General features: G+C 37.6%; 2 protein-coding genes across 9 annotated transcripts; one reads left to right on the top strand and one right to left on the bottom strand.

Annotated features, from left to right (window-relative positions):
* Nucleotides 1–360: 360 nt before the first annotated feature.
* On the top strand, nucleotides 361–2,921 carry LOC135607962 (beta-1,2-xylosyltransferase XYXT1-like). Its single transcript, XM_065100286.1, has 6 exons — nucleotides 361–598; nucleotides 699–779; nucleotides 869–997; nucleotides 1,182–1,256; nucleotides 1,342–1,416; nucleotides 1,522–2,921. Exons 1-6 carry the CDS (start codon nucleotides 376–378, stop codon nucleotides 2,715–2,717), a joined length of 1,779 nt encoding a protein of 592 aa, XP_064956358.1. The 5' UTR covers nucleotides 361–375; the 3' UTR covers nucleotides 2,718–2,921.
* Nucleotides 1,400–11,250, bottom strand: LOC103979244 (CDP-diacylglycerol--serine O-phosphatidyltransferase 1). Of its 8 annotated transcripts, none has more exons than XM_065100290.1 (13): nucleotides 10,842–11,250; nucleotides 9,673–9,858; nucleotides 8,849–8,914; nucleotides 8,609–8,668; nucleotides 8,009–8,099; nucleotides 7,495–7,549; nucleotides 7,324–7,403; nucleotides 7,085–7,201; nucleotides 6,901–6,985; nucleotides 5,942–6,033; nucleotides 3,990–4,243; nucleotides 3,604–3,692; nucleotides 1,400–3,490 (listed from the first exon to the last, which is right to left on the bottom strand). In XM_065100290.1, the coding sequence occupies exons 2-13, from the start codon at nucleotides 9,843–9,845 to the stop codon at nucleotides 3,363–3,365; spliced, it is 1,290 nt and encodes a 429-aa protein (XP_064956362.1). In that variant the 5' UTR covers nucleotides 9,846–9,858; nucleotides 10,842–11,250; the 3' UTR covers nucleotides 1,400–3,362. The 8 variants fall into 8 exon arrangements, with proteins under 8 accessions (XP_064956362.1, XP_064956360.1, XP_064956364.1 ...); XM_065100288.1 differs by having other exon boundaries at nucleotides 10,881–11,250; XM_065100292.1 differs by having other exon boundaries at nucleotides 10,904–11,250.
* Nucleotides 11,251–15,029: the final 3,779 nt, after the last annotated feature.

The raw sequence follows: 15,029 nt of genomic DNA, 5'->3' as shown, positions 1-15,029 counted from the left end.
CAGGAAGTGGTCGACAATGGATTTCGGACATGGTCTGAGGAATTTTCCACTCGAATATAGTTAGTTTGCTGCATTACGGCTGTTAAAGGAGTCCAAATTGTACGTTGGCGAGTTGTTCTCATCTTCGACATTTGCGGGTGGAAAATATGGTTCCCCTGTTGAACTGCTACCGTGTGGGAATAAAGTACCATTTTCATTCCAAATCATGGCATCTCAATCAAGGTTGCTTTCATGCTTGTTGCTTATTTATTCTACCTTTAATCCATTTCACCTGCTTAGCCCATGGCTGGATTGGAAATCCCCTGGTAACATAAAGATTTACCATGATCTACAATGCCCGGATCCCAGTGAATAAGAACATGACCTTCCACGAGAATGGCTATTTCCTCCGATAAGACTCGGTCAAAGGTTTCAGAGCAAATCGGCTTTAGATCAAAGGTGGAAGCCATAGAACAGAGGGTGACACAGAAGATGGGGTATGAGATGATCCTGATAAAGAGCTTGAAGCGGATGGAGGCGCGGAAGCTTGGATTGGCTTTGCTCGTAGGATTCTGCGTTGGCGTAGTCGCCTGCTTCATTTCCATGACGGTGTCTACAGGTAAGTTCTGAAGCTATGAAATCCAAGAAACAGTAGATCGATGAACTGCAACAATATGAAAGATCGTGTAGAAGTCTTGTTGATTCTTATTGTTCTGCAGCCAAACAGCAGCTATCTAATCTGCCTTACGTGGTTAATGCGTCTCCGGTGGCAGAGAGCAGCAACTATTCACAGAGATCAGGTAGGAGAGTCCCTAAACTTGCAGAGAGCTTCTGATATTTGGGAGTTTTGGATTAGACGTGTTGTGTTGCTAAGTTAGAGAAGATGCAGGTCGAGGACGTGGTGCAGAGGGAAGCAACCCAAGCAGCGATGGCGCTACCAGAACGAATCAGACTTCATCATCGACAAGAGACGACGCTCTTTCCGGTGGACAGACCAAGGGCAGTAATCTGGAGTCAGGTGAGACTCGATCTAAGAAACAGAACAGAGAAATGATAAGTTGAGACGTCTCTCTTTGGAGAAGGGGCGAGGTTGGAAACCTCAATCTGATGGGAAAACGACGACTTCAGAGTTCATGACGAGTATGCGAGTTCGCTTCGTTTCCTGCTGTACCTCAGCCACAGATTAATCTTTTATCTTGCAGAAGGCGATAAGAAGACGGAGGCCAGACAACCAAGCAAAAACCAGAAGGAAGAGATCATGGAATCCAAACAACCAGGCAAGTGTGATCATTTATGTCGGGTGTGCGAGTTCTCTTCGTTTCCTGCTGCACCTCATTCACAGATTTATCTTCTTCTTTGCAGAAGGCGATAAGAAGACGAAGGCCAGTCAACCAAGCAAAAACCAGAAGGAAGAGGTCAATGAATCCAAACAACCAGGTACGAATGATCATTTATGTCGATCGAAAGCTCATCTGTTTCAACCAGCAAGTCAATTCAGCTATTCTTCGTGACAACTTATTTAGATTTTTGATTGTTGTGAAGATGGACCAAGAATCAGTAAGTCCACGAAGTCCCTGACGAAGGCGGCTTGCGATCTCTCCAATCCGAGAACTGATGTCTGCGACATGGAAGGCGATGTTCGAATCCACGGGAAGTCTGCCTCTGTAGTTCTTGTCACCGATGGCCGACCTCGCAAATCAGGAAGAACGAAGTCGTGGCGGATCAAGCCTTACGCTCGCAAGTTCGACAAGGCCGCCATGGCGCACGTCCACGAGGTTTCGGTAAGAGTGTCGAATGGCCTCGGGGGCATCCCCGCCTGCAGCACGAACCACAGCGACCCGGCCATCGTGTTCGCGCTCGGAGGATACACCGGAAACTACTACCACGACTTCACCGACGTACTCATTCCACTGTTCATAACCTCGCGACGGTTCGACGGAGAGGTTCAATTTGTCATAGAGACCACTAACCTGTGGTGGATCTCCAAGTACGAGCAGATTCTTCGAAGTCTGTCGCGGCACGAGATCATCTTCTTCAACAACGACGACCGAGTCCACTGCTACCGACGTGTGGTGGTCGGTCTCCATAGCCACAAAGCCCTGTCCATCGACCCCACGAGAGCTCCGAACGGGTACTCCATGGTCGACTTCACGAAGCTCATGAGGGTCGCCTACTCGCTCGAGAGGGATTCCCCGATCAGACCGGGAGGAACCGGGGCCAAGAAGCCGAGGCTGCTACTCATCTCGAGGCAGGGCAGTCGAAGGTTCACCAACTTGGGGGAGATCGTAAGGACGGCCGAGGAGTTGGAGTTGGAGGTGGTGGTGACAGAGGCCAAGATGGGGAGTAACGTCGCTGACATCGCCAGGGTGGTGAACTCCTGCGACGTGATGATGGGGGTGCACGGCGCCGGGCTCACCAACTTCGTGTTCCTGCCGACCAACGCAGTGGTGATTCAGATAGTTCCTTTCGGCAAGCTGGAAGACATCTCCAGGGCATGCTTTGGATACCCTTCCCAGGACGCAGGCTTGCACTACCTGGAATACAGTGTGAGCGAGGAGGAGAGCAGTCTGACAGAGCTGTACCCGAGGGACCACGCCGTGTTCAGGGACCCCAAGTCCATTCACAGGCTGGGATGGATCAAGATGGGGGAGGTGTACCTGGACAAACAAAACGTGAAGCTCGACGTCGACAGGTTCCGACCTCTACTGCTCAAAGCTCGTCAACTTCTCCATCAATAGCATGGCCGAGGGATCGCATTAATGCTGCATGGTGTAAGAAGAAGACATTCATTTACGATTCCCGTTCTTTCTGGCTTTTTAATTTGGCGACACTAGGAAGACAGGTTTTACACTGTATATAGTAGCCATCCTTACAATAGGATAGTAAACACGAGCATGATGACAATTCCTTTATGAATATAGACTGCACCAAATATTCATTGATTTTGATGAACAAACCAGCAAATGCCATGAGAAATAATGACTAAGCCAACCTGAATCAGCAAAAGCTAACATTGACCAAACATCCATGTAGCCTCACCCATGCTAGAAACAATACAATTAGAGGTCGTAAACAAGACAGGATGAGTTGATGATATATCGCAGATAAATGACCCAGTATCATTTTTGTAAATATGACAATTTTCATTGTTAAATCGAATAGATAAAGGTCAAGGAGTAAAAAGAAAAACGAGATACTGATATCAGAGGAGGAATTTGCACCGAACACATAATTTGCCCTAGTAAATAAGAGGGGGAAAAAAATAAAGAAATATCCTCTAATAGTCAGACCGATTTCCAGTCTAAAGCATTAGGTTCATTTACAAATGTAAGGAATATTTACAGAGGAAAAATAATTTAATAGAAGAGAATCCGAAATGGTGATCATAATCTCTTTTTCGTCACTGTTCGATGAATCTGCCAAGACCATGCAAGAAGAAAAATCACCAAGGCTGTGCCCACTGTTGTCCAGAATGTTATTAACCATGCGGGCATTGGATTGGGAAAGAGACCTGGCTCAACAAAATACCAGTCAGACTACTAATTGAACATTAGCAGGATGAGAACACTCGAGAAGCAAACGTTGAAGCATAAATGGTGAACAACAATACACTACCGCACTCACCATGGCCAAATTTGACACAGATTAGAAGTTCCACAATGCATATTGCTAATGAAAGCCAACAGAATGCTCCGACCTTCTTCACCGGTTTTCTGAAACCATTGACATGTTAGTCTTCCTTCTAGCTACATCAAATACTTGCCATCATGCATCTTTGGAAAAATGGAGTTACAACAGATCATGATACCCCAACTACATGTGGAGTCGGATGCATGGATTTTTTCCCATCATTGTTCAAAAAAAAAAGAAAAAAATATATCACGTAGTTATGTTTTAATAAACCAAGAAGTAAGAACTTGAGGTACATGCTAACTATTAGCTTTATATGATTAGGAATTCTGAAAATTCAATTGTAGATTATTCTTTTAATTGGGAAGATGTGGAGGTACCTGTCTTGCAAGTAGGTATTGTACTCACGAATAGTTGGTATAGCAATTAGCCACCACAGGATCAATCTATAAATAACCAAAGGGTTTCTAGGTGGAATCCAAAGACAAAACTTGAGAAAAAAGGTGTTGAGCTCCACGGTCATAAAAACAACACAAAGGAACAGCACTTGGATGAATCTCCATGGCCCAAGCAGAGGACGCCATTCGTCTTTGTCCCACCGTGCAGGTGTAAACTGGCCCAATGTTCTTTTCACCTTGGCAAGAACACAAATACAAAGGTAAATCGAGAAAATTAAAAAGACAGTAAAGCTATAAAGAATACTACAGACAACTCATATTCACATTTGCTATAAGAAAGCAATTAGTTTCACAAGATGCTACAGACAACCCATATTTCACATTTGCTATAAGAAAGCAATTAGTTTCACAAGATAAAGCAACTTAGAAGTTAAAAAGACGCACCAAAAAAAAATATGAATACCCCCCAAATGTGAAGTCATGGGGGTGTAAACTGGCCCAATGTTTTTTGCCACATGTAATATAAAAATAAATCAAAAATAATTAAAAAGACAATAAAGATATACAGAGTACAGACAACTTGAATTTCATCTTTGATAAAGCAGAACATTTAGCTTCACAGAATGAAACAACTAAGACAAATGCACTAAAAGATATGAGTACACCACAAGGCAAGTAGTCTTGCTCAATCACAAGCTTTAACCATTAAACCTAATCGGCTCAGCTTTGGGATGATAAGCTAGGTCCAGAGGTCAGATCGAGATCAGCAAAGATGAAATGACTCAAGGAGAAAGGTTTGATGCAAGCTACAGTGGCCTCTGCCAAGCTCAAATTGGAATATCTTACACCATTTCAATTTTTAAATATAGTGCCATAACCGAATATTATAATCCTAATTCAACTTAATCTAGGCTTCATTCTCAATTACAAAATGATATTTGGCTAGTAACTGCTATAATATCAGTGCTACAATCATATGCTACAGTCATGGTGCAGTACTGTCCCATCTCTTCTCTCTATATGGATAAGAGAAGTATTGCCAAGTTGTCCAAGCCTCCTATGGCAAGTTCTATATCTTAATATCCAAGTGTTCATAGAACTTCTTGTCGAAGTTAGTTTTCATCTTCATTCCTTTTCAAAATAGGGCAGCTGCTGTTACAATCAATCCATCTAAAAAATGTGCATTATGGGGCTTTAAAATTCTTCCCAGATACCATGCTCTAACGTCAAAGGAACCTTGGATTAATTGGTCTGCATGGGGGTCAAATCAAGTCTAATCTTCTCCATAATAGTGCTATGCCAACTGACAAGAACTCAGCAATACTAATGCTTTCGTAATTAACCATCTAATCTTCAATGCTACATGGCACTACATGAGTCTGACGTAACACACAAACTTGATAAGATAATACAAAGAATCAATTAGAGGATGCTCGATTAACATGCAAGCTTCTCTGACATGACTACTATCTTAATTCTTCGAGAGAACAAAGCCAAAATTTGTTCATGAAAATATGTAAGTCCATGGCAGAAACACTTTTTTGGTACTTAGAATGAAAAGATTGTTCCCTGACCCAAATAATAAATAAAGAACCATTTAAGGTATGTCTGGCACATGTAACCCTCTCTGACCAGCATATTATTTTCACTCTGCACAAGGTGACATGGAGGGCGCGGGTGCTGCTAACATAAAAACAAAGTATCAAGAGATTCGCAGCAAACACTATAAAATTATTTATTTGACTTCTGAAAAGAGATTCTTATCTAGTTGAATTTTATAACATTATAACGCAACCATTAAATTCATAATTCTCATATTGGTAGATTCTAATTATATTTCCTAAAACCAAGGAATAAAAGCCCAACTAACTTGCAAATCTGAATGAAAATTTAAATCTTCATGAAAGCTATAAAACAATTGTACTAGAACATACCTTACCAATGATATTTGGCTGGCGGCTTATGCCAACCCATTCATAAGTTTTTCCATCGAAGTACCTAACAGTACGCATACCTGCCCAGATACCTGAATCATAGACCAAAACGACATCATTGTGCCAGGCAGGCCTTTTTTAGTTTTTGCTTGACTACATGTAATATATTCAAAAACGAAGAATTTTAAAAGATATAACAGTGAAGAGAAACAAAAGATTTACGGACTCTCACTTAAGCACATCACAAGAAGCTAATCAAATGCTAATAATTGTGATAAATCTTATTCTACAGATTGGCTACATGTTTATCATAATAAATCTTGTTCCACAAATTGGCTACACGATTATGGTATTTCAACAAGATATCTCAAAATAGACCATCAAGTAAATGTACACATGAGAGACATGATAAAAATGACACAAAAATTAATGTTTCTAGTCAGTAACTCGATTGTGCCGGATGTCTTTCCATCTCTACTTCACCAAGCTGTATGCATATCCCACATGATACAGTTTATCTATCACTAGATTCATTTTTTAAAATCTGACATCAACTTATGAAAGGCTTCCTCCAACGAAAGCTAACAATCATGGTTGGCACAATCACTAAACATATATATTTCTTATGAACAAAATGCTATTATGCTAATAGACAGATTCTTCACCAAGCACTGCATTCAACTAGCAATTGTCAGAAATTGTGCAGATATTGTGTTTCACCAAATCATCAGAACCACCACTGAGCTAATTCTGTTAAAGTATGGTACGAACTGAATTCACACATCTATGTATGAAATCAATGCACATGCTAAAACATCACAATTTTCCCAATTTGGAAAACATCCACTGTTGTATTGTCTTTCTTGGACTATAACCAGCATCCACAGAATTAAAATTTTAGAACTTGAAAAGCATCATTTGTATTAAGCAAATAAAATAAAGGAGAGAGGGAAACTCACCAAACCAATTGCAGATTAAGATGTCCAAAACAATACTGTCCCACCAGCACTCATTAAAGTTTGGTAACATGTGGCGAAAAGTTAGCTGCAACGTTAGGTGATCGATATGTCAAAAGAGCACTGAGCACTAAAAGCAAATAAACTAACAATTATATTGATAAAGATGAACAATTCAAAACCAAACCTCCATCAATTCGAAGCCAATTGACAACACCCATAAAAGAGGCTGGTTACGTATCATTATTGCCTTCCCCCACCATCCAAGAATATGAGCAAGTACAAACTCATCAAATAATGTCTCCTGGAATCAGTAAAGACTTATGGTTAGACACTTCGAATCCAACAGTATTTTTTTTTTGGTCCGAAAACACTCAGATATACAGAATGGGAGTGAAGTTAGGTTGGTGAATGAAGACATCGTACATAAACATTGTTAAACCTGCTTTTAGGATTCTCAGGTACATAAATACGGCAATCAGCTCCATAAGACCTTTCAGGTAGTTCTGTATAAACATAACAAAGGTTTTGTTTTATATATTCAAAATAAACTATTGTATGATACAAACTGAAAATCTCTTAAAGTCAAATGCTTACCAATTCCTAGATCAGGATGGAGAAATTTCATGAACCGCCGAGCATCATCACGATTCTGGTGAGCATGCAAAAGACATCAAATAAACGGATGTAGTATTACATATGAAAATAATTGAAATTCAAACACTATGAACTTATAAAATGAAATCTAGACTATATTTAGAAGTAACAGATCAAAATGATACAGAAAGCATGAAGCCTATCAACTAGAAGCAAGAGAATCTTCTAAAATGTAATTATTGTAGGTTACTTAAAAAAAGAAAGTCAAATGCCTATTATAATCTGTCACAATAAACATTCAAAAAGAAGAATAAGAAGAAGAAAGAATTTTTCAGATCATGGAAATTCAAACTTAACAATGTGGCTCGAAAAATTATCCTATTTTCAATAAACGCCAGATACCACAGCATATCAATAGAGAAAAGTATTTCTAAAGATTAAAATAGGGAGAAGAATCAGAAATGAATCAGTGATACACTTCAAAATTTATCAGATTAAGAGATCAAGGACAAACCTGAAAAAGCAAAAAGGTGAGGGCAGCAAGGTACACCACGGCCATCCCATGAACCAAGCGCCAAATGGCAGGGTGTGGCCTTATAAGGACCCTGACAAACATAAATGCCATCAACAAGGTCCGAGATCAATAGTGTCATCTCATGTTATATAGCTAACAACAGCTTTAGCAATTAAGTCTATGTAGGTAACAAAAACCTTTAATATAAAAATAAATATTTTTTTGAGTGTTAAAAGATACATTTTCTCATCAAACTTATACAGTTAATCACATAAAATTCATCCACGTGCAGTACCACCTGATCCTCTGAGCTATTGAACCATTTTGCAACAATTGTAATGATACACATATTATACAATTTTAAAGTTGAATATTGGCAGTGAACTAGCAGATAAAAATCTTTGTTTTTCTGATTTGTAAACAGAGTGGAATCACTGCAAATAGCTTACATTCCATTGATTGCAAACGTACAGGCAAGCTCCATTACTTTTGTGTCTAATATGCTTATCATGAAGTATATTTCACTCCAACACAATGAGAATGAGTACTAGAAAAAGAAAAGGTTAGAAACTTTTCCAGCAATGGAATTCTGTAACTCACGTTGAAGGTGCTTGCAGCAAGGAATAGGCTAGGTAAACTGCAATCATTGCCCACACGCCCCTTAAGAAACCAAAGAACATCAGCCATAAACGAGTCTAACATAGATGAAGCAAATTAAAACTTAATTAAATTCAAAGAAAACAATCCTCTGCAATTAGCATTCTCATATAGCTGGAATATGAGGTAGAAATCGGATCAAACTTTCCAAAGGATGATATTTTTGATAAGAAATGAGCATACCTCTTTACTGAGGTAACAACATCAGTAGATTCTGTTCTTTCAGGATCAAGTGCACCGCTTGCCCAACTGTAAAGACAAAATAGTTTAGTACGCACGCCAACCGATCCATGATAAGACATCAACATTCAACAAGTAAATATGTTTTAGAACTGCCAGATTTATATATTTATCTTAGTACTTTCTCAAGTCGCTGATAATTGAGTCAACAAATAGACACTTGACATTAGCTTAGCAAATGGGAAATAGTTGTACAACTTGCTAATTGAGTTTTTCTGCTGTTCTAAATCAGGCTTCACTAATAGTCTTCATAGTTTCTCACTCTCCTTCTTATGTAAGGTTCTTCATTCTGGACCTATGAGTTAGTACAGGACTCTGAACAGATATTATTATATAGTTGCATGTAAAACCATGGTGACCATCCTTCTGGATATGGCAGACCATTCTTTTCTTTTCTAATCATTTCTTCTCTTATATTTTCAGCACAACCATATGGTTGCAGGAAAAAAACAGACAGAGTAGGTTACTAAAAGTAAACTATTTAAAGTTTACAATTAAATCCACAAGCTAGCTTTTGTGCATAGCTTACATCTAAATTTACTGTTTCACTAGTATTGCCCAACCAAGTATAAGAGGAAATAACCATATGGTATACCAAATGTCCCCCTTAATCAAACTTGAAAGAGGGAGGTGGGGCAAATTTTCCAAAAGTTATCACACGTTGGACAAATTTGAGATATAATAAATGAACATATGAACCATAATTTAATATTAAATAAATTTGATGCCAAAGAACTTTTGTCAAATTGGCAACAACCAGGACTCACACTAACAGACATGCGCCAATGAGTAGTAAAGAAATTGTGCGTGGCTTATAGGCCCAAGCTGTCCATGGATCAAATTCGCCAAAACCATTTAGTGATTCTGCATCACTGTCTTCTCGAGCTATGTTGTCCCTTCTTGTTGTTCTATCTAAGCCATTGGCCTCCATGAACCCCATCCAAGGGAGCACCCTGAACACAATAATCGGTACATGAGATAGAAAGCTCACAAATAAAGAGTCATAAAAAGAGCAGAAATCATTTCTCAGAGACAAATTTAAAAACCAATCCAGTTAGCTACAGTTCCCTGGAAAGAAGCAAGAATCGTCAGCTAGCTATATATCGAAATAATTAGAGTCCTATGTTGCATGAACTGTTGAATAAAACTACCAGTCGATATAACCATGATGTCTTCCATGACTCAAAAAGAAATAAAAGAACATTATCTTCTTGAACAAATGGTGCCAGATATTTAACATGCAGATGACTTCAAATTACAAACGAAAGCAGAAAATTCTTTAAAAACTAACGACTATGACAAACAGAACCACTATATCCAAACAAATAAAAAACGATAAGTGGAACAATTATAATGAGCAGCATCAGATCTCAAGAAACGAGAACAGTACTGAGAAATGATAAATAAGTTCAAAATCTGCGTTCCAGACTATGTCTCTGAGGGTTTTATACAACCACCAACATTAGAAGAGAAAGCGGAAGAAATGAACCCTAGAAGCAAAACCTTCGCCAATAGCAGAAGATGGTGGACACCTCCCAAAAGAAAAACAGAGAACATATGCCCAAAATATTTCTTGGATTCATAAGCCTTAATCACACCGAAAGTTGGTAGCATATATGCGATCCGTGTCGAAAGGAAACGCCAAAACCGGTGATCAATCTCCTTGACGAGGATCCACAGAACCAAACATCAAACTGAGGATTCAAGAAACACCGTTTCCAGCGAAAGAGAATCGTGTGATGGAATAATATAAAGAAATAACACGAAGAAAACCATAATCTTTTCATGATTAGAAAGAAAAAAAGAACATTTTTTTTAAAAAGATTTTCGAGATACAATACCAAGAAAAAGAAGAGACCACCAAACAGGATAAGGCTTTAACAAACGAAGATTCTCAAAGACACATACAATAAAACCAAGAGCACAAAGTACCCACACTCGCAGAAGAAAAGGAAAGAAGGGAATGGCTGCATACAACGGTTGGCAGAGGAATCGTACTCTTCGTTTTCTCCCTACCTTCCGTCCGTCCTTTCCTTTTTATTCCTCGGCAACTCGATTGTATAGATAACAAAGCAAACACGGATCGAACGCGTCAAGAAACGGAAAAGGAACAGACACGGAGGAGAAAAGGCGGTTCCCTTATCGCCGTTTCTTGAAGAATTACTCACGTAGGAGCGGCCGACAAGCCCGCCCCCAGCCGTACGATCAGGAGATGAGAAGATCCGGGCCGCCGAAGGAAGTCCCAGATGATCAAAAGGCGCAATCTTCTTCGTTTTGATCGATCGAGAGAGACGACCCCAGGCGTGGCGAAAAGGAGAGAGAGAGAAGGGGGGAGACGGAATAGACGGTCAAAGGGCACTGTTCAATATATGCGAAGAGCAGAGGTGATGTCGGATACTGCCCCCTTACCATTGGGTTATTTACGCTAGTGAGGATTTGTGACAATTTTTTTCCTTATTATATTTATAAACTTCATGCATCATAAAAATAAAATAGATTATCAGTTAATCATTATCTGATACATAATCGGGCGGTTAAAAATTATCTTCTTATAAAAGAAAATATTTTATCAATTAATGATCAAATATAAAAGTTCATCTTTAATATAATAAAAATAAGATCTTTGTTTTTCAACTACTTATGTTTCTACTCGGAGATTTTGAATTATTAACTTAAGCGTTGAAAAAAATACTTTGAAAAACTTCTCATGACTTTGGTCTTCATGCATAAATGATACTTCGAGAGCTCGAGATTTTTATTTTCGAGGTACCTCAGATAATCATATATATATATATATATATATATATATATATATAAGTGTAAATCACGTCAGACCCAGATATTAATGACATTTTCTCTCATCAAATGTATATCCTAAAAATTTATTCAATTAATTATATAAATTATAATACATGAAATCCACCTTATCGAATCTGATCAATAGAGTTTATTTTGTATGGCTTGAGATTAAAAAAAATAATGGGCATGCTTGTCACCTTCTCCTGAGTCAAATTTATCATTTCAGAAGGTTTATTTTTCTTGAATCGTATGATCACTTCCGAGGCATATTCTTTACATAATTCAAAGAAATTTCAATTCTGACTAAAAAATAATTTATGGAGGTTGCTTTTACTTTTTTTAATTTTGTAAGTAATGGAGGGAGGTTTTTTATTCCTAGAAGTCATCAAAACTCAAATTCTCAAATCTCTATCTAAGTATTAAAAATAAATAAAAGAATGCATAGAACAAATGCATCATTATTTGCATGAAAGCAGTATTAACAATAATTTAATCAATGTGAAATTAGGAAATATTTTTGTGTAAAAAGAGAATTAGCTATTCCATAAACACCAAATATATATCTAAGTCTTGATGTGAGAAATATGTGAAAAAAATACATCCATTACTCTTAAGATCCAAAGAAAAATGAGAAGATATACAAAATGACTTATGATTGAGTTGAGAATAATCAAAGGCAACTTGAAATTTTTTTATTTTTCTCTATAAACATGGAATAAAAGTATCAAATCAAAATTATATTTTCTTTTATATTCAAAGAAGATAATAAAAATAGGAGGGTATTTTAGGGAATAAGCTCATTGGGGGTGAGATGGGGATGGGAGCACAAGGGAGAAAAGGACACACCAAAAGGCAAAGCAAAAAACGGGTGTAGGCCATAAGGCCGTCCTCCATATGCCTTCCCACGCACACTGCCACCAGAACAGTGATCCCTCTGAGAGGTACATTCACTGTGCCACCACCAGGAGTCCATTCTAATCACAACTTTCATTCCCGGAATGCCCCCCACACCCGCAGTCCTCTGATGTCAAGGTACGGTGTATCAGAATCTAATTAGGCCTTCTAACTCAGGAGAATGATTGGTTAGGACATTCCACTTTACACCATCCCCCCCCCCCCCCTCTCTCTCTCTCTCTCTCTCACTCATTTGGAGAACAGAAGAAAAGGGTGCCTGTACTTGTGATTGCTCATGCACGGACACAAACATCAGGCTGTATCAGTCCATGGAATTGACTTGACATCACGTAAGGCAGCAGCAGCAGTCATAAGCGTCCGTCTTAAACCGCGGATTTATGTGCAGAATTAACGCAAGCCTTCAGCTTATCATTTATTATTCGATCTGATTTAGTAGTTGGAAAGGAGACAACTTTCATACAAAGAATAACGTAAAAGATTAACCAATAAAAGCTGTTTCAATGCAAAGCTTTCATCTACCTTGGAACTCATCTTGGAAGTTCCATTCCCTCAAAGACCAACTCCGTAGCTTAGGATCGACGATTAGCTTTAACATTGATTTCGCTAAGCCTCGGAGAATCTAAGATGTACATGGACTGTCGTACGTTGTGAAGGCAATGTTGCGATGTATATGATCTATCTGTCGTTCTCGTTCGACTCTCAGTCGTCACCGCTCCACTGGCAGACATACACTATGAGCTCAAAGGTAGGTCATTGGATAATCCAAAGATCCTCGGATGTTGTCCCATTTGGGGATCGAATTAAGTTGACTCCATCCATTCCCATGTTGAGTTAATCCCCATCCCGTGCATTGTCGAGTTAATTATCTCCCTTTGATGATGAATCTGAGTCAAATTTGTTAGATTAAGATGCATGAGATTTCCATCAACGCAATTCAGAAACTTAGACTTATATCGATGAAATCCAATATATGTTATCTTAACACTTTAAATTTTATGTAATATGGGATTATTTTATAATCATCTTTTCAATCTTCTTCTCTTAAACATGAATAATTTCTTAATATATTTTTTTTTAATGTTCATGTGTAGTTCCATTAGGTCTCACTCATTTAGTGTTTCTCTTTTATTCAAAGTCAACTCTTTTGACTCATTAATAAGATTTTATATATGATTCAATCTTCTCTTTTTATTCATAAGTCAACTCTCAATCATTTTTCTGACCCATTGATTCTTTTGAGTCAAATGACGTTAACACTATATAAAGATTTTTAACTCCGAGGTATAATCTTCGTCAAACTAATCAAATTAACATACATGAGATTGAACACAAACACATCTAACCAATACATATCAAACCATTCTTTAGTATTTTTTCGATTCTTGACTCGCATATGAATATTATTTTCTTAGCGTCATAATGGTTCTTCCTAAGTATCTTTCTTTTCTAATTCTTCGTTTGATTCGATGTTTCATATTCAGAAACAAATAAATCCAGGAAAAAAAATACAAATTCATTCATTTAATGTCGTACCAAATGCTTATGTGTTTTGCTCGGGAAAGGATTTCATCATCAATGATGGCATCATCATTGATTAGAAGTTAATCTTCCTCCACGTCCGGTCTTTATCAAGCAATTCCAATTGTCCGAGACGGACATTCTCTTAGGAATCTTATCCAAAACAATGAAGAATTTTAACATATCATTGTCATTTCCATTATTTAAGCTTCGATCTATAACGCTGATGAATCAGCTCTCCAACATCTAAATCCAAATCTATCCCAATCAAAAGAAACGCATCTCATCAGAAGACTAATAATAATAAGCACACAGCTCGTCCACTTCTTAACAAGAAAATTATAGTAGAAGTTGCACGAGTGCGTGATGCTATAAATGTAATTTAAAATTAAATATAATATTAAAAAATATATTTTTGTTAATATGATCGATTCATATGATTATTAAAAATCAACCAAGTAAATCGGCTCATTTCAATTTATAATAAGTCAATTTCAAATGATTAATTTTTTGATTTTTTTTCTTTTTGGATCCATTCATTAGTTTTATTGATATGATTGATCCATATGACTATAAAAAATCACCTAGGTCAATCGGCTCATTTCCATTTCTAATAAGTCGATTTCAAATGACTAGATTTTTATTTTGTTCCTTTTCGGTCCGATCATCATCCGGTCTAGTTCAATTCTAACGATTAGTTTTATTGAAACTATCAATTCATGTGATTATTAAAAATAAACACAATTTGATTTATAATAAGTTGATTTTAAATAATTAATTTTTTTTATTTTTTATTTCGATTCATTTATCCGATCTAATTTAGTTCCCTCCCTCCTCGAAAGAATATATGAATACAATGTCAGAGATGAATTTTTTTAATTAAATTTTTTTA

This window comes from Musa acuminata, chromosome BXJ2-3 (assembly GCF_036884655.1).
Source record: "Musa acuminata AAA Group cultivar baxijiao chromosome BXJ2-3, Cavendish_Baxijiao_AAA, whole genome shotgun sequence".
Taxonomy (NCBI): domain Eukaryota; kingdom Viridiplantae; phylum Streptophyta; class Magnoliopsida; order Zingiberales; family Musaceae; genus Musa; species Musa acuminata.
This window is presented reverse-complemented; position numbering and strand designations above follow the sequence as displayed.